At 41.9% G+C, this 26,875-nt stretch overlaps 1 protein-coding gene across 3 annotated transcripts; it reads right to left on the minus strand.

The window, feature by feature from the left end:
• Positions 1–600: 600 nt before the first annotated feature.
• On the minus strand, positions 601–26,875 carry LOC131810249 (conserved oligomeric Golgi complex subunit 2-like). 3 transcript variants are annotated; one of them, XR_009345501.1, is made up of 5 exons: positions 26,653–26,875; positions 7,418–7,578; positions 5,960–6,022; positions 3,675–3,755; positions 601–2,058 (listed from the first exon to the last, which is right to left on the minus strand). XR_009345501.1 is itself a non-coding variant. In XM_059137958.1 (4 exons), coding segments are annotated over exons 1-4 (297 nt in total). In that variant the 5' UTR covers positions 26,725–26,875; the 3' UTR covers positions 3,536–3,754. The 3 variants fall into 3 exon arrangements, 2 of the variants coding, with proteins under 2 accessions (XP_058993941.1, XP_058993940.1); XM_059137958.1 differs by lacking the exon at positions 601–2,058 and having other exon boundaries at positions 3,536–3,755; XM_059137957.1 differs by lacking the exons at positions 601–2,058; positions 3,675–3,755 and having other exon boundaries at positions 5,474–6,022.

Below are 26,875 nucleotides of genomic sequence, written 5' to 3' on the forward strand. Positions count from 1 at the left end.
CCCATTCTCTAACCCCCTCCTCTCTCTTGCCCTGTCCTACCGTTCATACGCGAATCCCCCTCTTCTCTGCCTGCCTCATTCTCCCTCCCAAGTACCTCCCCAGTACCAACTACTGCTGTCTCCTCAATCAGCTAAAACTGACCGCCTAGCAGCAACCTGGGAAATCGCTCAGAGCAGCGGACTCCAAGTTTACATTTACCCAACGGCAGAAAGAGCAAGCTCGGTGCTCCTGGAGCTGGTGAGAAATCACTCACAGTGCATCTGCCATCAAGTGGACTGGATACACTTCCCTCTTGCCCCCCACATTAGAAAGTGTCAACCCCATTCAAAAGGAAGCCGAACAGTGAAAGAAAAAAAAAAAAACACAACAAAGACCCCAAAGCCCCTGCTGGGCTCTATGAGGCATCCCACATCTGAGGATGGGCAGTCAGGTAGTGAGGAAACACACTGTAAGGAAACCCAAAAATGTCTGGAGACCTGCCACGGTGTGCTCCGTCCCAGAGCATCAGAACTGGTGTGGAGGGAAGGCAGGCGCTGGGCATGACCAATGAAGAAGCCTAATCCCAACCTCTACTGACTGATCCCATGCGCATTTCCTATTTATCCTTATCTCGGCATTTCTGGGCCTAGAAGAGCATGATGGATTTACCGTGCGCTGACTCTGCTCTGGCTTTCCTGACTCCAGAGCTCAGAGCTACTCTTCTGGAGAAAAAAGTCCTCCAAGGTAATTCTGAGCAAGAAAGCGCACAATATCTGTTTATCAAGGACAGTGCTGCAAAGGGACAGGATTGTAGACACAGAGCTCACTGAGGTGTTTCTATCCGAGGAGCACAGCAGCAACAGCAAAGACGGGAAGAACACTGGAAGGCCAGCTCCCCAGGGGCCGAACGTGGACATGGCCGGAGGGGCTGCAGGTGCTGCCAAGGGCTGCAGCAAAGCAGAGCCGCTGGAGACACATGGGCTGCAGAAGGGCCGCGTACAGACTGTCTGCTAAGTGTGGACGAACGGGGCAGAAGCACGAGTGCAACGGGCTAGAGACACAAGCACAGTGGAGGCTGACCACTTAGTTGAATGCCTTGATGTGAAAGGGGGCAGAGACCTAGGACCAGAGAATCGCTTCCTTTGGGATGTGTCCGTTCTTAATCTCCATCATGAGACATGTGGAGCATATGGTCTCTCAAGTTCCTTCCAAATCTAAAACCTTAATTCCTAAAATTTAGAAACCTAACTCCGCCTGCAGGGGGAGGGACTGTTAGCCTCACATAACAGAGCACGCAGGGCACGCAGGGCACCATGCGACCTTGACGCAGGCAGCCCAGCTGGTATGTGCAGAACCAGCCCGGGCTACTCCCACTGCACCACTGTGTGTCTCACGGTGCTGACAGGACCTAACTACTCATTTTCTGAGTCACTCATCTACCCTGGCTGATTGAAAATTCACACCAGGAAGGGAACAAGACAATCACAGTATAACAAAGAGAGCCATCATCTTTTTCCTATTTCATAAGCTTTTTCTTTCCTGTTTGTAAATTTCAACTGGATGTGCCCTATACTGTTTCATAATAATATAATGCTGGTGCAAAATACATCAATGGTAATACTCTGGGCATGTCTAGGAAAAAAAATGAGATGGAGAAAAACCAAGATGAATGGTAGGTATGCCTTAAAGATCAACAGGACTTTGCTAGTCCTCAGGGAAGGTGGTTCCAAATATACTTTTCCACTGCAAGCATAATGACGTGTTGGAACTGTGGTCTATAACCAAAGGGTTTATAGGAACGTGTTATAGATTTCACCATTTCATGCTCTCCACTCTCCTGGAGCTACATTCTAGCCACAAACCTGGATTTTCTTCTTGTTTAGAAATGAATTCTAACTAAGCCGTCCCCGCCTAATTAGACTGGATGTGAAGTATTAATTTATGTGCTACTTAGTTAAAAAAAAAAATGCTTACCTGCTTGCTTCTAGTGCAGAGGTTTCTTTAGAACTTTGTGAATTTAAGATTTTTTCAATCTTTTCAACTGATCAAATAACTTGTATAAGCATCAACACACACATCTATAAAAATAAAAATTAAGCAAAGAAAAAACGTCACCATCTTTACTCTTAATCATCTTTATTTCCCATGCCAAATGCAGGAAAATATAAGACCAAAAGTTAACTTCAAATATATAGGGCATGCTATATTTTGAATATTTCTATGAAACAAAGAATTCTCAAGAATGCAAATCTTAGTTCTAGAATAAGCATACTTCCATATTCTATTGCAAGTTTATATAGAAAAAAAAAAAAAAAACCCTAGACTTTGCTTTCTCATATTCTATACTCTTATTTCTTCTTTTCCCCAACCTGAATCTTTCTATTGGCATTTCTTTCCTATTTTTTTAAAAAGATTTGTTTATTTGAGAGAGAGAGAGACTGCATGTGCACGTGCAGGGGAGGGGCAGAGGGAGAGAGAGAATCTCGAGTACACATCCTGCTGAGCATAGAGCTCAATGTGGGGCTCAATCTCATGACCCTGAGATCATGACCTGAGCCAAAATCAAGAGTCGGACGTTTAACCAACTGAGCCACCAGGCTCCCCTCCATTTGTTTTCTTATGGCCCTTTATTCATGTTTTAACTTTGGCTTCCGATCGTACTGATCCTCTCAGTTTACATGTGCATATACCTATATGGCCAAGCACCAAATCACTAAAGACCTTTTACACTACAAATATTATCAAAGAGGTTGAGGGACATTATGAAAACTCTCATCCTTAAAGAACAAAAAAATACAAAGTCATCCATTCAATAAATAGTTCCTGAACACCCCTGGGAGCTCGACATTCATTCCGACAGGGGGTGGGGGTGGGGGGGGGCACGAGAAAATAAAGCAAGAAATACACCCTGCTCTCATAAAGCTTACTGTTTTGTCTGGAAGCGCATGACAAGCATTCTTTGGACAAAAGCTGTGAGGAGATCCAGAGGCGAATTAAACAGAAGGTCCCTCAAACAGGCTTTCTCCCCACTGAGATTTTAACAAATATGCTAATAATACACATAGAAAACATAGTACAGAGCAGCAGGCGAGAGTCAGAAGCCCAGACTCCCAATGCCCACTGTGCCCCTACATCGTTATGATCATGAATGACATCGGGGACACTTGAAACTGGAGATAGCACTAAGGGGCACACTCCCGGGGTGAGCCCTCAGATGTACAGAGCCGTTGCCTGTCTCACACACCTGAAACTAAGCCAACATCACATGCTAACTACTGGGAATTGAAAAAATTAAAGTTAACACCAGAACATAAAGAACACAGGATCAGAAAATAACAACAAACCTACGGCAGAATCCTGAGTTTGCTTTGGAAAGCCCACTTCTCCCCTAGTCTCTAATATAGGACTATTTTCTTTACAGGGCCGCTGACAATTTATACAGTCGTTAACTGTCAGGCGCTGCACCGACAACATTTATCACGGTTTCTTGTTCTGGAAAAAGTGGGTGATCTTGAGATTGTGTGGGTACCTCTGAAATTCTGTCTTATTATTTCAGGTAGATAACATGACGTAATGCATAAAATGCACATGCGTGAGAGCTTTGAAAAAAAGCTGAATAGTGCTGACAAGTTCGTGGAGAAAAGGGGAGAGGGCTTCAACTGGCATGCAGCATAAGAAATCTACTGGAGGGTACCTTTTTCTTCCTTATGTCCTGTTGTTTACACATTAGTTCATCTACTGCCCGAATTCCTTCACTGACTGATGACCTGAGACTCTTTAAAAGAATAAAAAATAAAACGTATTACAGACATTGTTTTGTCACATCATCAAGTTCCTACATCTCATTCAATTCCACAGAACTTAATACCTGTGCTCCAGTACTATGCAGATATTGACAAAAAAAAAAATGATATACCAGACATAGTTACTGTTGAGGGGACTCATGATCTGGGGGCATAATGACACGAAGGCAGGGTCGCATGGCCAGAAGAAGAATGACATATATACAGTGAAAGTTATGGGGATGAGGGGGCTTAGAATGGAGAACAGATAATATGAAGCAAAGTACAGGAGAGTCTGGACATGCGACGGGGCTCAAATCGGACTCTGAAAGCCATGTGTACACAGCTGCCGAGGTGGGGAGGGGATGGGGAGCAGATGTAAGTGCACACACACTCAGGGGCAGGGTCAGACAGGCATACAGCCATGTGCACTGCAGGCTTCCTTCTGGAGAGAAGCAGAAATAGGAATGGAGGGCCAACTTCACTGAGATGAGGTCTTTAGATTCTGCATATTTTGGAGAATGAGAGAATGTCAAAGCACTGATGCATGATGATGAAATGTGGGTATGGAAATACCAGGAATCAAGAATGAAGAACAGAAGACCAGAAAAAGGCAGAGCACAGAGGTAGAGAAACATGTCCAGAAGCTAATGAATAAAGAGATAATTAGGAATTAGGGCCAAAACAAAGGTTAACAGAAACAACTAGAATGAAGTAGGCATATCACAAAAATTCCACAGGAAGGTGAATTAATTCACTCCATCAACATTATGAAACACCTCCTGGACGTCAGTATGGTGGCAGCCCACAGGGATACAATAAAGACAGATATAGTCGTATCCCTCAGAGGTCTGAGAATCTCACAGAACAGCTTCAGAGTTTGGACCAGAAAGGCAGGTCAGGCCTATGGCTGAGCAGGACCACAGTGGCCATAAAAACAGCCCATGGAAAAGGGAGGGGATACAGTGATGGCAGGGGGTGAGGTGGGACGGGAGCTGTGTGAGTAGAGCAAATCTGCCTCCAGGGAGAGAAGAGTGGGAGGCCAAAGGAAGGCTAGGCTTGGGAAACAACACCACTATGAGGCCCCGGAAGGAAGAGGCACACCAAGGAGGCAGTGGGAGAGCCCCACAGCGGCTGGTGTGGAATCCAACAGCGGACCACGAAATTCCCTTCCATTCCAAGGAAAAGTACCTTTAACAAGATTTTGTAAAATTCAAATGAGACATAAACCATGGAAAGTATTGGCTACCTCAAGGCACAACTCAAGATTTTTACCTGTTTCACGAACTCTTTCCTGCCTGCCCCTCCCCTAGGCTTCTCAGCACTGATATTTCCATTACTCCGCATTTTTCTTGGTTCTAACCATGTACTGTGTCTTCCCTTAAATTATGTTCTCTTTATATTCTCTCTAGGATGCAGGCACTGTCTTAGCGGAGGGATGCACGAGGCCACTCAAGCTAGAGGAGACAGACAAGGAAGGATGGTGCAGTTTATGACAAATTTACGACAGGGCATCAGAACGGACAGAGGCCGTAAGTCAGGGCACCAGACACAGACGGGGGGGGTGGGGGGGGAGACAGGGCAGCACAGTTTTCTGTTAGAAGTGATGCCACAACTGCCCCTCCACTGTTCACCCAGGTGGAGTTCCTATTCCCAATGGCTTAGAGGTGGGGAGTCCCATTCCCACAACAGAGATTTTTCTGAGAGAACATGCAAATGTAACATTTATTAAGTATTACATTTTATTTATATTATCCTTCAGTTCCATTAGGGATTACACAGTTTTTGTAGATCAGCCCAGGAACCTAACCACATGTAGATTACGTGGGGTGGGGGGGGGATATTTACAAGATTACAAACTGTTAAAATACAAGTCATTCGTAAGTTAGAAACCACTTACATATGACCAAAGTGGCATTAATAAGTTGAATTTGGAAATATGCTTCCTCTCCCCTGACATTTTAAGGTTGTCTACTCTGAGAATATGTCTTCTTCAAATCGAACATTTTTTTTAGGTTTTTAGCATATGCAAAAACAAAATCATTTACAACTCTTCTGAAGGTGAATATTATAATCATGAACCGTTAAAATACAACCACCAGTACCACCAAACTAACAGATGAAAAGAATTCTTAGAGAAAAGCCGACGAGGACAACAGGCGTCACAGCAGACTGTTTTCATTAATTGGGGACTTACCAGAACTTCTCATAACTGTCCCAAAGGCACAGAAAGTTCATTGAGGGCTTTGTCCATGCCAACCTAAAGGCAAAACCAGGTTGGCACAAACACATCACGATAAGAAGTAATAGTGACGTATCTATTTAACGATCAAAGCAGTACCAGATTTAAGTTATTTTTTTGGCACAACCGTATTTTGCTACATAACTAGCTAAACAACAGAAGTGTTATTTGGCCATTAATGTTGTTCATAGAATATGAAAAAAATCTGTTGAAATACATGGAACTATAAAAATAAGGGAAGTCATGAGAAACGAAAGTTTCCTTAAGAACAATTTGCCTTTAGATGACATTTTAAATGAATGTGAAAAATTTTCACAGAAGGTAAACAGTTCTCTGTCTGTAATTGATGATACTCAGCCAGCTGATGTGAAAGTCTGACGGGCTACGTCTCTCTTAGTATATGTGCTGCCGAAGCGAGCACGGGCTACGTCTCTCTTAAACATTATTATAAGCCTTGAGAAAAATAGAAATTAAACAGAAGTAAAATTTTCTAGGTTTTAAATCCTATTGGGATATTTATCTTAGTGGTATATTTCCCAAAAGCAAATGTGCATCATTAATTTTAATGCTTCTTGAAATTCCCACGAAGCTGCAACTTTCTGTGCTTCTCTGGACAAACAGATTTAAAACAAAATGAAGCATCAACAAGGAGACTTTTCTGCCAAGTAACAAAATTCAACATTTCTTTTTTTTTTTTTAAGATTTTATTTATTTATTTGACAGACAGAGATCACAAGTAGGCAGAGAGGCAGGCAGAGAGAGAGGAGGAAGCAGGCTCCCTGCTGAGCAGAGAGCCCGATGTGGGACTCGATCCCAGGACCCTGAGATCATGACCTGAGCCGAAGGCAGCGGCTTAACCCACTGAGCCACCCAGGCGCCCCAAAATTCAACATTTCTAAACAGCTTTTACAAACAATTGATAAGCTCACTGCAAATCATTCTTATATTTTTATAAAACCAAACTTTTAAAATATCAATATTGGCCAATGTTCCCTCAACCTAGCTCTGGCTAACAGATATACCTGGGAGTAAATTAAACATTGTAAGAGTGGTGGACATTTGCTCCTACAAATTAGTCTAAATCAAGGAAGACTTCAGGACTTAGCAACTAATAAAACAACCCCTTGGGTATTATTATCCTTTACTTTTCACTGTTGACTAATGAATTTGAAACATAATCAAACTAGAGCAACCTTAAATGAATAAAAACTAAAACAAACAAAAAAATGTATTCCAAAAAGTTTAGTTCTTTTATTAATGAAATTGGTAATTTCTTCAAGTTTCTGGTGGGGTTGGTGGGGTAATCAACTGAAAGGTTTCTAAAAACTCTGCCCTTTTAATAAATATGAAGGAGAGAGAAAATGTGTGTGTGTGTGTGTGTGTGTGTATAGGACTTGTGAATTTCAGGTTTACCAAGTTTGTGGAAAGGTTGACAAAATCTGCATAATCCTTGTTGATGAGCTCAACCATGGCTGTTTTAAAAGTTTATAGTAGAGTTCCAGATCTCCTCTTAGTTCCTCCAGCTGGACACGCTTCCTACAGTCAGACACAACGTGATCAACATCGAAATCTTCCTGAAAATCAAACCAGAGAGAAAAAATGATTGCACTGATACCACATTTTACATAGAAAAATTAAGATCAGAGAAAGAATAAGAGGCTGTATTACTGCAGGGGAACACACACAGGGACATCAGGGGGTCTGCTCACTTCCTAAGATTATGGGAAAGGGAGCCCCTCACCAAGACCATTCTCTCCAGTTGCCTAACTCTACAGGCATTTTATTTCTTTTAATTATACATTTCAAAGAGGCTCTTCTCAAAATAGAAACAGCTTTTTCTTCTTAATTTAATTTTATTTTTTTTAAAGTTTTTATTTATTTATTGGACACAGAGAGAGAGACCGCAAGTAGGGAGAGAGGCAGGCAGAGAGAGAGAAGTGGGAAGCAGGCTCCTCGCTGAGCAGAGAGCCTGATGCGTGGGGCTCGATCCCAGGACCCTGAGATCACGACCTGAGCCGAAGGCAGAGGCTTAACCCCCTGAGCCACCCAGGCGCCCCTTCTTCTTAATTTTAAAAGTAAAAAATGTTCACTGTCAAACTTTCAACCAACCAAGAAATACTTATGTAAGAGAGAGAAAAAAAAATCACCCACTCTCTAATGCTCTGCAGTTAAGCACTGTTAATATTTATTTTTCTTCACTATTTAACACAGCGATTAACATCCTTCCAGACTTTGCTTTGGTCTTTCTCTTTACTTTTTTTTTTTTTTTTAATTTTATTTATTTGAGAGAGAGAGATGGAGAGAACAAGTGGGAGGAGGGGCAGAGGGAGAAGCCGGCTCTCTGCTGAGCTGGGAGCCTGATGCCAGGGTTCATTCCAAGACCCTGAAATCAAGATCTCAACCGAAGGCAGATGCTTAACTGACTGAGACACCCAGGTGCCCTAGTCTTTCTCTTTAAAATATAAATTACTTTTGGGGTGCCTGGCTGGTTCAGTGGGTTAAGGCCTCTGTCGTTAGCTCAGGTCATGATCCCAGGGTTATAGGTTCAAGCCCCGCATTGGGCTTTCTGCTCAGCAGAGAGCCTGCTTCCCTGTCTCTCTCTCTGCCTGCCTCTCTGCCTACTTGTGATCTCTGTCTAATAAATAAATAATTTTTTAAAAAATAAAATATCAATTACTTTTTAAAGAAACTGACATATAATGGACACATGTTAGTTTCAGGCGTACAACATAAAAATTCCATATTTTTATCTGTTGTGAAATGATCACCCTAAGACTAGTTAACATCCATCACCAAACATACACATTTTTTTCTTGTGCTAAGAACTCTTAAGCTTTAGCAACTTTAAATATATAATAATATACGGCACTGGGTAGCTCAGTGAGTTAAGGCCTCTGCCTTCGGCTCAGGTCATGATTCCAGGGTCCTGGAATCGAGCCCCACATCAGGCTCTCTCCTCAGCAGGGAGCCTGTTTCCTCCTCTCTCTCTGCCTGCCTCTCTTCCTACTTGTGATCTATGTCAAATAAATAAATAAAATCTTAAAAAAAAAATATATATATATAATATACTATGCAGCCATCAAAAGAAATGAAATCTTGCCATGTGCAATGACCTGGATGGAACTAGAGGGTATGCTGAGTGAAATAATCAGAGAAAGACAATTATCATACAATCTCCCTGATATGAGGAATTTGAGAGGCAAAGTGGGGGGTGTGGGGGTAGGGAAGGAAAAATGAAACAAGATTGGATTTGGAGGGGGGCACCTGGGTGGCTCAGTGGGTTAAAGCCTCTGCCTTCGGCTCAGGTCATGATCACACGGTCCTGGAATTGAGCCCCACATCGGGCTCTCTGCTCAACGGGGATCCTGCTTTCTCCTCTCTCTCTGCCTGCCTCTCTGCCTACTTGTGATTTCTGTCTGTCCAATAAATAAATAAAATCTTAAAAAAAAAAAGATTGGATTGGGAGGGAGACAAACCATAAGAGACTCTTAATCTCACAAAACAAACTGAGGGTTGCTGGGGGGAGGGGTGTAGGGAGAGGGTGGTGGGGTTGTGGACATTGGGGAAGGTATGTACTACAGTGAGTGCTGGGAAGTGTGTAAGCCTGACAATTCACAGACCTGTAACCCTGGGGCTAATAATACATATTTCTAATAAAAAATAATAAAATTAATATACAATAATACACAGTATTATTTACTACAGTCACTATGATGTACATTACATCCCCAAGGCTTATCTTATTAACTGGAAGTTTATACCACTGGACCCCTTCATCTATTTCCTCCACAACCTCGCCTCTGGCAACCACCAATCTGTTCTCTATGACTTCATTTTGTTTTGTTTTTTAGATTCCACATGTGAGGGAGATCATACAGTATTTCTCTTTCTCTGTCTGACTTATTTCACTCAGCACAATATCCTCAAGGTCCATCCATGTTGTTGCAAATGGCAAGACTTCCTTCTTTTTATGGTTGAGTAATATTCCATCGTATACACACACATTTTCTTTATCCATTCACCCCGTTGGTGGACACTTTAGTTATTTCCAAGTCTTGGTTGTTGTAAATACTGTGATACTCACTACCGTGAGTGTGAGTCTTGTTGGCCGCTAGAGCCAGGTGATCTAGAGGTATACCCTGGGTAGCAACTGCAAACCTCGGGGCATCATACGAGCATTCAAGCTCCTTTCCAGGAGATACCAGAAAGCAGAAGCGAGGTAGAGGGACAGCGCAAAGATGGTACCCATCAGCTCCATCTTTGGAGAATACCTTACTAGGCTCCCAGATCCAGGTTAAATTAGATGCCTGCCCCTCAGGGCTTTAAGATAAGCAAATGAGCCTCTTTCACAGAAATCTGAACCCATTTCAGTCTGCTGCTTCTGTGCTGAGTTCCAGGGTGGGTCAGTCTATTCGCGGGCGACTGCTTTAAGAACTGTTTCTCAGTTTGCTCTAGCCTTGTGGGTCTCATGGGTGCAAGCTCTGATGGCTTTCAAAGCTGGATGTTTTGGGGTCTTGTCTCTTAGATGTACGTCTTGGAAGTTGGGGTGCCAGAAGTGGGGCTCAAACCCTTTGCTCCTCAGGGAGAAGCCTGGGGTTTTGAGTACCCTCCCAATCCCAGGTCGCTGTACCAGGGGTGGGGTTTGTGGCAAGACTGATTCTTACTTCAACATAGGTTTTTTTCCTTACTCACCTAATGTGTAGGAGTCACTCAGCTAGTTGTAGGGTTTTTTCCATCTTGAATGGAAACCCCAGACCTTCTCTATGTATGTGTGTACACACACATATGTGTACACACACACACACACAAATATTCATGCTCTTCTAAACTATTTCCCATCTAGGGGCACCTGGGTGGCTCAGTGGGTTAAGCCTCTGCCTTCAGCTCAGGTCATATCTCAGGGTCCTGAGATCAAGCCTCACATCAGGCTCTCTGCTCAGCTGGGAGCCTACTTTCCCCCCTCTCTCTTCCTGTCTCTCTGCCTCCTTGTGACCTCTCTCTCTCTCTGTCAAATAAATAAATAAAATCTTAAAAAAAGAATAAAAAAATAAAAAATAAAAACCCATTCTTTTAAAAAAAAATTCCCATCTAAAAATATAACTTGAATGTCTTTACATAAAACACATACATTTCTATTAATATTTTACGTGCATGCTGAGTGTCCCATTGAACATATGTTCCAAATCTTTCATAACCTATTTCCAAGTATTGGTCTCACAGGATTAGCTATCCTGTGTTTCCCCTTTACAATACTGTGATACCCTGGTAGGCTTATATGCTTAGAGGCAATAAATTACTATCTAATTCCCCTGTGACTCTGCTACTCCATGACCTGTTTAGTCAGCAAGAATCAAATGTGATGATTCCCAAACTAGTTAAGGACACCTACACTTACTTTTCATTAAACACTATGTAAACCAACAAAATATGACTGCAAAAAAAAATCACTGTTCTTTTGAAAACTAACACAGCTACTTTGGAAAGATTTGATACAAAGAAATCAATAAGAAAATTTTTGCTAAGTTAGGTATGGGTGAGATGACCAAGTACCAGGCAGGGAGGGAGTGATCACAGGATTCTCACTCAATTCAGTTAAAGAAACTGAAACTGAATGCAAAAAAAGACAACATAGAAAGCTTTTTTTAAAGATTCTTTTTATTTATTTGAGACACAGACAGACAGTATGAGCAGGGAAAGGGGCAATGGGAGGAAATTCCCTGCTGAACAGGGAGCCCAATGCGGGACTCCATCCCAGGACCCCAGGGTCATGACCTGAACCGAAGGTAGATGCCTAACCTATTGAGCGACCCAAGTGCTGTGATAACTCAGAAATCTAATCTGCAGGCCAGTTTCCAGAGAAAAGACCTGGCACTCTGTTTCAATGAAGAATAAATGTACATATATTTTTTCCAATTAAATGCTAAGAACTGTATGTACTATTCCCTAAGAGTACTTGTTTAAACTGACTTTTTTAGTTACAACCAAAGACTGATCCTGCTAGTGTCAGAGAGAAGGACTTCATACCAAACCGTAATTTCACAGTCATCTACAGAGAGCCACCTGCTCCTTACACTGGTGACCAAATTAGCCTGGACCTTTCTCTCCTGAGACCATCTCAGACCTTACATCATAGTTATGTAGTACATCACGGGAGGGGGTCTCGGTTCATAATCCTGGCCATCCTACTCACCAACTGTATACCTTTAGGTCGATCACTTTCCCTGCCTCAGTTACACATTGTTGAAAGTTCTTGAACTTCATGATGGCATTCTAAATTGTATAACTGGGGTGCCTATGTGGTTAAGCATCTGCCTTTGGCTCAGGTCATGATCCCAGTCTCTTGGGTTTGAGTTCCACATCAGGCGCTCTGCTGAGCAAGGAGCCTGCTTCTCCCTCTGTCCCTTCCTCCTGCTCCTGCACTCTCTCACTCTCAAATAAAATCTTAAATAAATAAATAAATAAATCATATAACTTAGCCTCAGTGAACAAATGCTATTAGGTAATATTAGTACTCAATTTACCATTTATGCATTTGTTCTCAGATAAACAAAAGTTGCATAACACATGACTAAATAACTCGGAACATCTGTGAATACTGGGTTAGGCAGCGTTTGCTGTGAAAAGCAAACCCAAACTCACAGTGCCATAATAGAGACCCATTTCACTTAACCAAGAATGGTTTTACTACTTTAGGAATGGTTTTACTTTATAGTGTAGATTTCCCAAGTATTCAAAAAGAAAGTATTTACAACCCATACATTTACGGTCAACTGATTTTTCACAAGGATGCCAAGACCATTTAATGGGGGGAAAAACAGTCTTTTCGAGTGCCTACTACTGGGACAAGTGAATATCTACATGCAAAAGAATGAACTTGGAACAGCAACGTCACACATACACAAAAATATAACTCAAAATGGATCAAAGATTTAAATGTAAGGGTAAAAACTGTAACACTCAGAGAAAACAGGTGAAAATCTGTATGACTTTGGATCGGGAAAAGCTTTCTTAGACATGATACACAAAGCAATAAGAAATATTAGATAAGCTGAACTTGATCAAAATAAAAACTTTCATGTATCAAAGGACACTACGGAGAACTTGAAATGACAACCTACAGAATGGGAGAGAGTATCTGCAAATCATTTGTCTGACAAGGACCTAATAACCAGAATATGCAAATATACTCTTAGAACTCAACAACAAAAAGACAAATAACCTAATTTAAAAACAAGCCAAAGACTTTTGAATAGACATTTCTCCAAAGATGATACACAGACGGTCAAGAGCACATGTCGGGATGTTCGACATCCTTAGTCATTGGGGAAATGCGAATCAAAAGCACATGCAGATGCCACGTCACACCCACTAGGACAACTATGGTAAAATAAGAAAAAGAAAAAGAAAAAAAGAAGAAGAAAAGTGCTGGCAAGAAGGCGGAGAAGCTGGAACCCTCCTGTATTCTCGGTGAGAATGTAAAATAGTGTGGCTAAGGCAGCAAACAGCTCGGTAGCTCCTCAAGAAGTTACACACGTACAATTACCCAGCAGTTCTACGTCTAGGGGTATGACACCGACAGAACTGACAACAGATGTTCCTGCCACAACCTGTACATGAATGTGCACAGCAGCGCTGCTCGTAACAGCCAAAAGAGTATATACCCAACGTCCATCAACTGATGAATGGATACGTAAAATGTGGAAGAGCCTCTTACACAACCATAAAAAGGAATAAACTGTTACATGCTACAACACGAGTGAAGTCTGAAAACATTCTACTCTCAGGTTAAAGGAAGCCAGACACAAAAGGCCACGTGTTATACAATTCCACAGATATGAGATGTTCCAGAAAAGGCAAATCCATAAAAACAGAAAGTAGATTCATGGTTGCCAGGGAATAAGGGGAGGGGAGAATTGGAACTAAGAGGTTTATTTTTCGGGTGATGGAAGCATTCTGGAATTAGACAGAAGTGATGTATGTACCATATACACAGTAAATATACTAAAAACCAGAGAAGAGTACACTTTAAAATGGCAACTATTATGCTTTGTGAATTATATTTTGATGAAAAATGAAACAACTTAAATATCAACAAGTTAAATGCTAGGATACATTAAAAATATCCAAAGTAACACTAATCACAGGAACAATGGAGTAGCTACATGAATTTCAGACAAAGCAGATTTCAGAGAAGGAAAATTATCAGGCATAAAGAGCAGCATTACATGATAAAGAAATCGACTGACCAAGAAGACACAATTATCCTTAATGTATGTGTACCTGATCAACACAGGTGAGACATAACCTAACAGAACTGCAGGGAGAAATAAACAATTCCATTATCACAGCTGGTGACTTCAACACTTCTCCATCATTAATGGGCCGATCCAGCAGCAGGGCAACAAGGATTTGACAGATGTGCACATTCAGTCCAGACATGGCACACTTAACACCACCATCAATTACCGTACAACAGATGTACACAGACAATTTCACCCAGTAATAGTGCAACACACATTCTTCTTAAGCTCATATGGAACACTCATCAAGACAGAATAATTCTGGACCACAAAACAGAACAAATTTTTAAAAATAAAAATTATACCAAGTATGTTCTCAGACCGCAATGGAATTAAAATAAATTAAAAAAAAAAATCTTTAAAAATCAGTAACAGAAGATAGCTGAAGAAGTCCAAAATACATGGAGATTAAATGACACACTTCTAAATTACAGGAGACCAGTCTCAACAAAATACAATGTAGCAAAATGTGTGGAATGCTGCTTAAAGGGAAAATACAGTACTGAATGCAAATATTAGGAAAAAAAAGATTAAAGTCAATAATCTAAGCTTCCATTTTAGGCAACAACAACAAAATCAAATCTAAAGTAAGGAGGGGCTCCTGGGTGGTTCAGTTGGTTAATCATCTGCCTTTGGCTCAGGACATGGTCCTAGGGTCCTGGGACAGAGCCCTGCATCAGAGCTTCCTGCTCAGGGAGGCTGCTTCTCCATCTCCCATTCCTCCTGCCTGTATTCCCTCTCTCACTGACTCTCTCTGTGTCAAATAAAATCATTAAAAAATACCCTAAAGGAAGTAGAAAAAAAAAAATTAGAGCAGAAATCAATGTAATTAAAACCAGGATTTTTTTTTTTAAATCAATAAACCCCAAGTCTGTTTCTTTGAAAACATCAATAAAACAGATACACCCTTAGTCAGGCAAACAAAGAAAAAAAGTTAGAAGACATAAATTACTAATATCAGATGAAAGAAGGGAGGGCTACTGCTAACAACCCCAATCACTGTAAATTCACCCAAACATTTATGGAATACTACACAATTCTCTAAAATCTCTTCCAGAAAGTAAAACTAGAATACACAGTTAAAATACAGAAGTCAATTGCTTTCCAATGATGTATCAGACAAAGGGCCAGTATTCAAAATTTATAAAGAATTTATCAAACTCAACATCCAAAAAACAAAAAAATCCAGTCAAGAAATGGACAGAAGACATGAACAGACCAAAGAAGACATCCAAATGGCTAACAGACACATTAAAAAGGGCTCCACATCACTCAGCATCAGGGAAATACAAATCAAAACCACAATGAGACACCACCTTACATCAGTCAAAATGGCTAAAATTAACAAGTCAGGAAACAACAGATGTTGGCGAGGATGTGGAGAAAGGGGAATCCTCCTACACTGTTGGTGGGAATGCAACTCTGGAAAACAGTATGAGGCTCCTCAAAAAGTTAAAAATGTAACAACCCAACGACTTAGCAATTGCCCTATTAGATGTTTATCCAAAGTACACAAAAGGGGCAAAAGCACCCCAATGTTTATAGTCAAACTATTGAAAGAGCCCAGATGTCCATCAAGATGAATGGATAAAGAAGATGTGGTATACATACACACACACACACACATTACTCAGCCATCAAAAAGAACAAAATCTTGCCATTTGCAAGGACATGGATGGAACTAGAGGAAGACAAATACCATATAGTTTCAGTCACATGTGGAACTTAAGAAACAACAGATGAATTTAGGAGAAGGGAAGAAAAAATAGAAACAGACAGGGAGGCAAATCACAAGAGAATTAACTACAGGAAACAAACTGAGGGTTACTGGAGAGGGGAATGTTGGGGTAACTGGGTGAGGGGTATTAAGGAGGGCACTTGTTGGGATGAGCTCTGGGTGTTGTATGCAACCAATGAATCACGAAATTCTAACCATGAAACTAAAAGTACACTATATGTTAATGAGATTGAATTTTAATTAAAAAATTTAAAAAGTCAATTGCTTTCGTATATACCAGCAATGTACAAGTGGAATTTGAAGTTAAAAACACAAGACCATTTACATTAGCATACCAAAAAAAATTAATACTTAGGTGCAAATCTAACGAAATATGCACAAGATCTATATGAGAAAAAGTATAAAATTCTGATGAAAGATAACAAGCAAGGTAAGATGTGAAGTGGAAAGTCCATAATCTTGGGTAAGAACACTCAATACTGTTAAGAGGTCAGTTCTTCCCAAACTGATCGACAGACTCAATGCAATCCCAATCAAAATGCCAGGAAGTTATTCTGTGGATACCAACATGTTGACTCTAAAATTTGGATGGAAAACTGGAAAACCAAGAGTCCCAGAGTAGTCAACAAAATATTAAAGAGCGGGGAAAAAAAGGAAATTGAGGATTGCCACCACCCAATCTCAAGACTTACTATTAAAGCTATAGTGATTAAGACAGAAGGTGCCTGGCAAAAGAGACAGGTCCTTGGAACAGAGTGGAGAGCTCAGAAAAACATCCACACACACAGGCAAAGGCAACTCAATGGCAAGGACAGTCTTCAACAAATGGAACCGAACAATGGGACATTGATAAGAAAAAACAAAGAAATGAAAAGAATAAAAACAAACTTTTCACACCTTTCACAAAACCTAAACGTAAAATGCAAAACTTCTTAAAGATGACATAAGAAAAAATGTAGGGATCCTTGGATTTGGCAATGACTTTTCAGATATAAAACCAAAAGCATGATCTACAAAAGAAAAAAATTGATGAGAGGGACTTTGTTAAAATTAAACTTCTCTGTAAAAGACACTGTTAAGAGAATGAAAAGATGGGATGCCTGGGTGGCTCAGTTGGTTAAGCAGCTGCCTTCGGCTCAGGTCATGATCCCAGCGTCCTAGGATGGAGTCCTGCATCCGGATCCTTGCTCCGCAGGGAGCCTACTTCACCCTCTGACTCTGCCTTCCACTCTGTCTGACTGTGCTCACTCTCGCTCGCTCTCTCTCTGACAAATAAATAAATAAAATCTTAAAAATAAAAAAAAAAAGAGAGAGAATGAAAAGACCAGTCACAGAGTAGAGAAAATATCTGCAAAACACATCCATGGTAAAGGACTTAAAATAAGAAATATAATATAAAGATGTCTTAGTAGCAACAAGAAATCAAACCTAATTTAAAAATGTGAAAAGAGCGGTGGCTGGGAAACCCAGTCAGTTAAGCATCTGCCTTTAGCTCAGGTCCTGGGACTGAACCCCACACTGGGCCCCCGGCTCAGCGAGGAGCCTGCTTTTTTTCCCTCTCCTGCTGCCTGCTGCTACCTCTCCGTGTGCTTGTGGTGTTAATAAATAAATAGAATCTTTAAAACAGAAAAAAAAAAGGATCTGAAAAGATGCTCAACTTTGTATGTCATTAAGAAATTGCAAATTTAAACTAGGTACTATTACATATCACGTAGAATATAAAAAATCCAAAGCACTAGTAATACCAAATGCTAGCAAGGATGTGGGACAACCGAACACTCATTCACTGTTTGGTCAGAATGCAAAATGGGAGGCACTGTGTGAGACAGCTTGGCAGTTTCTCACAGAACTAAACACATTCTCACTATAAGATCAGTAATTGTGCTCCTTTGTATTTACCCAAAAGAGCTTAAAACTAGTGTCCACACAAAAACCTGCACACGGATATTTACAGCAGCTTTATTCTCTGAAGCGCCAAAACTTGGAAGCAATCCAATCTCCTTCAATAGGTGAACAGGTACACTGTGCCACACCCACACAACGGATTATTCGACAATTAAAAGATGAATTATTAAGCCACAAGACTTCGAAGAACCTTAAATGCATATTGCTAAGTGAAAGACCAGTTTCAAAGGCTAAATACTATAGGATTCCAACTCTATGGCATTCTGGAAAAGGTAAAAATTAACCAACATTATTTATTTTAATTTATTTTTTAGGTCATCTCTATACCCAATGTGGTGGATAGAACTCACAACCCCGAGATCAAGAGTCAGATGCCCTAGCAACTAAGCGATCCAGGTGCCTCTGAAAAGGTAAAACTCTAGACAGTAAAAACATCCCGGGCTGAGGGGTGAGCGAGGAGGGTGCAGAGAGAGGAGAAGAAACAAATAGATGAGGTACAGGGTTTTTCAAGGCAATGAAACTAGGCTGTAAGATACCAACAGTAGGTAAATAACATTATACATTTGTCAAAACCCACAGAACTTTAGAAAGAGGAGTGAACCCTAATGTAAACCATGGATTATTAATTAATACTGTATCAATGCTGGTTCATCAGTTGTAACACATGTACCACAACAATGTAATACATTAATAATAGGAGATAGTGAAGTTAGAAGAAAAATATCTTCTCTTTGTACTCAGGGGTATTTCCTATCTGAACCCAGTTAAAGTACAAATCCCCCAAAAGGCCAGAAGTTGGTAGATCACAAGAGGTGTTGGAACACAGGAAAATAAATGAGCAAACCAGACAAGCTGCAGGTAATTAAGAACCATTAACCATCAGAGGAGCAGTGACATCACTCAAAATTAAAACCAAGTAGAGTTTAAAAGTTTAGCTACTTTACTAACTAGCTGCAATCAGGGATGGCAAACAAAGACTAATTCAAAGTAACCTGGGAATTAATCATTTAAAACTTACCAATAATCTGAAATTAGTAGCTTTAATGCTATGAAAATTACATGGAATTTGGAAAGATTGAAGTTCTCTAAACTGCCAAGAAGTAAAACACTCCTTCCCAGATACATGGACTTATAAAATCACTATATACTATCTCCACGAGAAGCAGAATCCCCAGAACCATCACTCTGTAAAGATGAGAAGTACTAAGAGGGCATATGAAATTTATGAGCTCTGCCCTGAAACATGTCCCATTTCATCGAGACAAAAAACCAAAATAGTTAAGCACTAATCTGCACACTACATAGGGGTTGAAAGACATAGAAAGTTTGTGTGAGCTCACGTATGTGTGTGTTTCCAACCATTCTTGAAAACAATGGACAACAGAGATGAATAAATGTCCCTGTATATCCCATAAATATTCCTCAAATATTTATCATGCAACTCCAGCTCTGCTCTAAGACCTGGGGACACAGTCATGAAAAGAAAAGACAAGGTCTCTGCTTTTAAGAAGCAGATATTCTAATGAAGAAATGAGAAAATAAATATGTAATCAAACATTATATTAATGAACAGTGATCAAATAGTGATTAATGAATAGTGATCACAGCTAAAAAGAAAACAGGACAGAGTAAAGGTCTGAGTGACAAATGGGATGTATTTTAACTTGGATGAACCAGGAAATATAGAACAATGAGTTGAGATCCAAATGACACAAAGGGGCTAGCCACAGGAAATGTGGGAAGAGTGTTCCCGCCCAAGGTATCAGTATGTATACAAAAATGTCCTTGGAGCTCTTCCCTCCAGCGCCTGCTCTCAAATCTCTGACCCAGCTAGGTGGGGACATAATCTAGGACTTGTGTCTCCCAAAACTCATTCTAAATCTTTGTTCGGTGACTAAATTATTCAAGCTTGAGAAATTAAAAACATATGCTAACAAGATCTTCCCACCATCTACAGAGAAATCATCTTAAAAGCATCATGAAATAGTAACACTGAAATTCTAAAAAACTTCTGTTCTAACATTTTCATCAATTTTATATCAAACTCCTTTGTTGAATTTATATACCCATTTGACATATTTATGAAGAGACAAAAAAAAAAAAAACCTACATTCCGTAAATGTATTTATCCATCTAACAAATATTTGAGTACCTAAATACACTCTGTTCCAGCTGGTTTCTTCTCTTTATCTCTTTTTTTCCCCTCAATTTAACACCAATCATAATCTATGTAGGCTTTTAGTTCGCTTTTCATAATTAATTTCTTGAGCTATTTAAAGGAATTATCCAGTGCTAGAGTTCTCAACACTGGTCACACATTAGAATCACTTAAGGAACTTTTTTTTTTAAAGATTTTATTTATTTGACACAGAGAGAGAGATCACAAGTAGGCAGAGAGGGAGGGAATCATGCTCCATGCTGAGCAGAGTGTCCCATGCAGAGCTCGATCCCAGGACCCTGAGACCATGACCTGAGCTGAAGGCAGAAGCTTAACCCTCTGAGCCACTAAGGCACCCCCTCACCTGAGGAACTTAAAAACAAAAAGCCCAAAGGGCACCTGGCTCATTCAGTCACTGGAGTGTGCAGGTCTTGATCTCAGGGTTGTGAGTTCAAGTCCCATGTTGGGTATAGAGATTACTTAAAAAAAAAAAAAAAGAAAGAAAGAGCCCAAGTCCCAGTTTGTGATTAATTTGTTTAAATGTTTCAAGAAATTTGATGCTAAATGTTGTAAGACTAGTTAAATAACAAAAAGATATATTTACATAATACTTCTTGCTCTCAAATTTTGAACAAAGAACTTACTAATAATCAATAACTTAGTAGACCAACATTTTATTTAAATAAGTTTTATGGTACTACAAAGAGTGAATTAGAAAATCAAAAGCAAGGAGAAATGGGCATGGTGTGAACATGGGGAAGCAAGAGAAAGCAAGAAAGTATGTGACCGGGAAGCGAATGCTTAGCTCTGAGATCCTTCTCTGAGAGAAGGACAGATTAAAACCTAAAAAGAAAGAAAAGAAGGATCCCATGCACTCAAGGAAAGAGAAGTCCCCCAACATCCCTCCTGCTTTTTCCAATATAAACACACAGCTGGGCCGACTTACCACATCCTGGTTGGTACCGACTTTATCAACTTTTCTATTTAGGCCAAACTTGACCGGTCAATGATGGACGGGCTGTGTGCCAAGTGTACCAGTTGTACAACTGACTGTGTAATGGCTGAAACTGAGAAACCGGGGTGAAAATATCAAGAGGCTCTAAGGATTGCGAAAGAGCCAAGATTCAAATGATTACCACGTACACACAAGACAAACTATGCAGATGACTGCTCAGTACAGAAGTAATTCAGAGTGTTATACTGTGGCATCAGCTGACCCAGACCCAGACCCAGAAGATTGCTGGAGTTCCCATCATGGACATCTCTAACCATATAGATGACACTGAGCAAATGCCAGATGATGATGGAGCCCCTCACTCCTATGTCTTAATAGAGTTCCTCAGCTCTCCTTTACCAACTTTTCCTGTTGCCAGTTCATACAAGCAATTTTCCTTACCCAGTTCCTCTGTTCTGAGCTATGGCTAAAGACACTCACTTTTTTATTTTTTGAAACTGATTATCTTGTACCATTTTACTTTTTGTTGCATCTTTTTATAAATCAGATGACCGCTCACAAGACCAAAAAAAAAAAAAAAAAAAAAAAAAAAAAAAAAAAAAAGGAATGGAAAGGAAAGATCAAAAGGGAGGACAAAAACAACAAAAAAACAGTTCTTTTTTGCCGGGAAACCTTCTTACAAGTGCCAATCAGATAAACTTTATCTGATGTTACATCGTCACAACTCCTCTACCATCAGGGAAAGTAGTTCACATAAGAAAATTTCTCTATAAAATGAGTTCCAGGCTTACATTCCATATTTGGCTAATTAGAATTTCATTACGATGTCTGTCTCAAACTGATGCGGAAGAGAATGGAATCTTGTCATCAAGATGTGACATCGAACTAAGAACCCACAGGGTAAGCACTCAGCTCCTGTGATACGAAGACAGCTCCTGGGGATGGGCCACCCTGGGCAACAGTGGCTGACCTGCGGGCCTGCGGCTATCTACCATCTGTCACTCTTCCCTCTTCCTCCTCTGTCAGCTGCTATCTCCAGCCACCGTCAACAAAGTCCACCTCAAACAGCCATCACTTCCCTCCGGTCCCATTTACCGTAGCTAAGCTCCAGGCCAGGCACCCAGATCACCAGCCCTGTGGGAACTTCTTCTAAGGTAAGAGGTGGCCCTATTGGTGAAATGCAGGTGCCAAGGCATGCGGACATTGTGCCATCTTCTGCGCTATTCTTAATGTTCTGATTGTCCCACTTCCCTCAGTTCCCACCTGTGGCCTCTGGAAAGGAACATATTACAGTAGGATTTCCAAGGACTGATGCATGGGGGTCAGGAGATCTGGCCTGTGATTGGCCCCAACTAGCTGTGTGGCTTTAAAGGAAGTCATCACACCTCAGGCCTCAGTTTCCTTATCTGCAAGCCAGGATGGACTAGAGTCTTTTCAGAGGAGCCGGCAAAGATCACATAGATAAGCACCACCTCATTATACTAACAAGCAAACAGAAGGCCGGAGGCGAGAGATTTGCCCCAAGTCAGACATAAGCAGGCAGAGAGCAGAGCCGAGGATGGGACCCACATCTGCAGGTCACAGCTAATCAGCCAGCACAGTACAAACAGATCTGAGCAGCTGCTCATTCTTCCCCTTTTCCGTTTTGTCCATCAGAATGCATGCTCCCTGCAAACAAGGACACACAGGACCTGCTTCCTGTCTCAAAATTCCCAGTTCACCCAATTAGAACAGGGAGGAGCCTCAACGACTTACCCCCTCACCCACACACACGGTTCTTTTACCTATGGAACATGAGGGTACATACATTCACCGTCCAGAGGGCTCCTGCCTTCACTTCTCATGGAAAAGGTCATCATGTGCCTACCCGGGGTGCCAACGAAGCCACAGGTTCCAGAGAGGAACTGACACAGAGAAGTTCGAAGGAGGCAGACTGGCTCAGCGCAGAAAGAAACTGTCTACCAAGGAAAACTACCCCATGGGGGACTGATTCTCTTTGAAATACGTTCGAGTGCATGGGAAAATGGTTTTTCAAGAGCTGGTGGACTGACCAGTCACCTGGTACATACAAGATCACATCCGCATTCTGACAAGAGTGGCTTGCCTGCAGTGTAGACCAGGGGCCAGAAAGACAAGGAAGGCGCATGGAGACTGGGTGAGAAGCTTCTACGGTGTGATGGCAAGGGCGCGCTGCAAAGGTACGAGAAGAGATGGAAAGAAGTATATGGACTCAAGAGGTTTAGGAAGCGAAATCCACAGGACTTGGTGTGACAGACTAGAGTTTGGAAAGGTGACAGAGTAGGAGTTGACTTCTGGTTTTCCGACTCCAGGCTAAATGGATGAAGTGTTTACCGAGAGAGGCAATAGAATAAGAAAGGTGGTTTTCAGTGGAGGAGGTGCTCATGAATTCCGTCTTGAACCTGATGAGTCTGAGGGGCCACAGACACATCCGAGAAGAAAGGTCAGCAAGTCCGATACACAGAACTGGTGCTCAGGAGGCGTGTGAGCCAGAGACAGGAATCTGCCTGACCTGCTGATAGGTGGTCATGAAGCTGCACAAAAGGTCATCTAGGGAAAGAAAGGAACACAGGGCTGAACCCATAATCAGCATTCAGTGGCTACCAGGAGCATGACTTTGCACAGGAGACACATCAGAGAGGTAGAAGAAAGACAGGAAGCAATGCAGAGCATTTGGTCTACTGTGATGTCGAGTAAGGAGACAGAGAAAGGTCAGGTGCGCTGACTTAGAAACAGTTTTGGTAAGAACTCTTTAGTGGAACGACAGGGCCTGAAGGGTGGAAGGTGGGAAAGTCAAGTCAACCCCTGAGCACTGGCTGTGATGCGCGACAGTGACAGGGCAATACCTAGAGGTGGGGCAGTCAAGTGGGAGAGGATCAAACAGGAGCGCATGATGGGAAGGAGTGCAGGGGAGAGGATCCTCGCAGGCTCCTGGAAGGGCAGGAGGGCATGGACTCCAAGCCAGAGTGAAGACTGAACCCGAGGAGGAAGGAGAGCCCCTCCCTGTACCAGGTGAGGAGGAGAAGGGGACAAATACAAGAATGGGATCATGATCAGCACGATGGAGGAGGTCCCGTGGGGTGGCTGCTAATTTTTCTGTACGACTGGAGATGAAGTCATATGTTGAGATGGAAGAGGAAGGCTACATGTGATGTCAATAGCACACCCATGTAAATGGTCTAATTTATCTGTTATGACACTTTCTCCCCCTACTACCAATACGTTATGTCCTGCTTATCTCTTAGTTGGCTGTCAACCCAAAGGATTTTCGTATTTCTAAGCCGACAAAGTATGATGTTGCCAGTGCCTTTGCCCCAGGTGACCCTTCCCCATCTGCCATTCCTGCACTTTGATCACCTACCTCTTTTGCATACCTTTCCCCTTCTATTTCTCATTAGATCTCATAAACATGACTTTTTAAGTAGTCTCCTGCCACCAGTCAGCTCGAACTCAACAGATATGACCATGCAACTTCCTGCTGTAAACCTGACTGCAGCTCTACCATGAAGACTGCATCAACGTGGACCCCTCAATGTATGCAGTGTCCAAGGTGCAACCCGCAGCCCCACCACATCTCCCTTTCTACCATCTCAGTCTCATTCCAAAATGTGCCAAACAAGACACCTATGTAGAAATACAACCCTGCCAGCAAGCTCTCCACTCATTTCTGCCTCGGAACTGTAACTTAACAAAACATCTCTCTGACGGAAACACAAATTGCATATAACCTTTATCTCCAGCAGCCACATAGAAGATCAATACCACTTTACACAGAACAGCTGTTCTATGTATTTTCCTTCTATGTATGAAGGGGTCACGTTCATTAACACTACAAATTGTACATTATATTCAGAAATGTCAGAGCCTTGAAAGAATATGGAATTGCTGGCATTCTAGCCACTTTCCCAGTTTGCTCTCTTCCTACCTCTAAGTCCTACTTTAGAACTGCTATTTTGAGATTTCTATTTTCCGAAGCTGCTTTGACCAAAGGCATTCTGTCAGCTCAGAGTGAGAAAGATGGCGGGGCAAGGAAGTGCGAGAAAATGCTAGTGTTAGGCTCAAAGAAAGCCTGACGAAGTCCAAAGACAGACAAGCTAAAGAGACTTCCGTGCTTTGAGATTCTTTAAGTCTGTGTGTGTGCCTTTTCTTCTTCCAATGACCTCTCTCCTCATCACGTGTCGTTCATTAACAAAAGGTTTCTGGATCCGAGAATTCACTCTGTGCTCTCCTTCAGACACTCCATTCAATTTACACCTTTTATTACAGTGGCTTAACATCACCATACAAGAACAAGAGTACAATATACCTTCGTCTAGGCATCCCTACATATTAAAAATGATATGGCCACACTGCAGAGGATCCAGACATAAGCACTTTTTTTAAAAAAATATTTTATTTATTTATTTGACAGACAGAGATCACAAGTAGGCAGAGAGGCAGGCAGAGAGAGAAGTGGAAGCAGGCTCCCTGCTGAGCAGAGAGCCCGATGTGGGGCTCGATCCCAGGACCCTGGGATCATGACCTGAGCCGAAAGCAGAGGATTTAACCCACTGAGCCACCCAGGCGCCCCCAGACATAAGCACTTTTAAAGCCAGAGTTTGGGAGATGTGATCTGAATGCAAGTATCAAAAAGGAACTAGCTGGTTAACCCAAAAAAGAAAAAAACATATTATGACTTGAAGCCATAAAAAAGTAAGAAATTCAAACTCTTTTCAGAATTTTAGGTACCTACAGAGCCAAAACTTTTTAACACTGAAACCAGCTACTAAATCCCAATCCTTAGAAATTAAACATATACGTTTTGATAGTTTAAGTACAGACCCAGAGGGATACAGAAAACAGATAAAGCTCCTCCTGGCTCTGATTCAAACCTTGGGACATTTTCAAGGCTATGTCTGATGAACCTTTCCTGTCAGTAAAGTCTTTTCAGTTTAAATTTCTATTCTGTAAGTTTATGTCCTACAGTTATCTGCTGCCAGCTTCAGGCTGACCTCACCAAGAGAAGTAGGGCAACTTTAGAAAAGGAGCTTGGTATGCTTTGTAGTACTGGACCAGAACCAGTAACGACAGTACAGTCTTTCAGATTTCTCATTCCGGGAGCTTAAGACGAAAGTCAGGCATAAACGTTAGGTTAAGTGCCTTTTTGACCCGATTCCTGGTAAGTACGTGTATTCAGAGATGTGTTCAACGCACAGTCGCTCAGCTTCTAGGCACAAGGCACTGGGAGGCTTCTGTCAGGCCGGGGGAGCGGCGGTCTGACTGTGCCGCACGGTACCAGAGGCGGGTCCTACGCGTCCGGGGCTTTTACGTTTAGCTCAAAACCACTTGCCCTGAACTTTCAGGCCTTTTCATTCAATGTGCACGATTTCACAGGAGTGCTTTCTCCAGGCTGCACCTAGCCCACCCGAGGCCAAGAGACTCACTGTGAAGTGCAGTGAGGTCCCCGCCGAGGACCCGTCCGGGGCAGGGACGGCCCAGGAAGCCCGCAGGAGAAGCCCGAGGAGAGGCCCCGGAGGGCCAAGGAGGGCAGGCCACCCACGGCCCGGCTCCGGGGAGCAGAGCCCAGGCGCGCACCTTCATGAACTCGTCCTTGTCGAAGCAGAGCGTGTCCAGCCCCTTGGGCAGGTTCATCCTACTTCTCTCCATCCCGCCGGCCGCCGCCTCTCAGCACCGACACTCGAGCGAGGAGAAAAGGTAGGAGGCTGCGCTCCCCGACGCTACCGGTGAAGCCACGGCGTTTCCACCGCACAGAAGGCACTGCTTCCTCCAACATGGCAGCGTCCGCGCCTCGGCCAAT

Source organism: Mustela lutreola, chromosome 10 (genome assembly GCF_030435805.1).
Source record: "Mustela lutreola isolate mMusLut2 chromosome 10, mMusLut2.pri, whole genome shotgun sequence".
NCBI lineage: Eukaryota > Metazoa > Chordata > Mammalia > Carnivora > Mustelidae > Mustela > Mustela lutreola.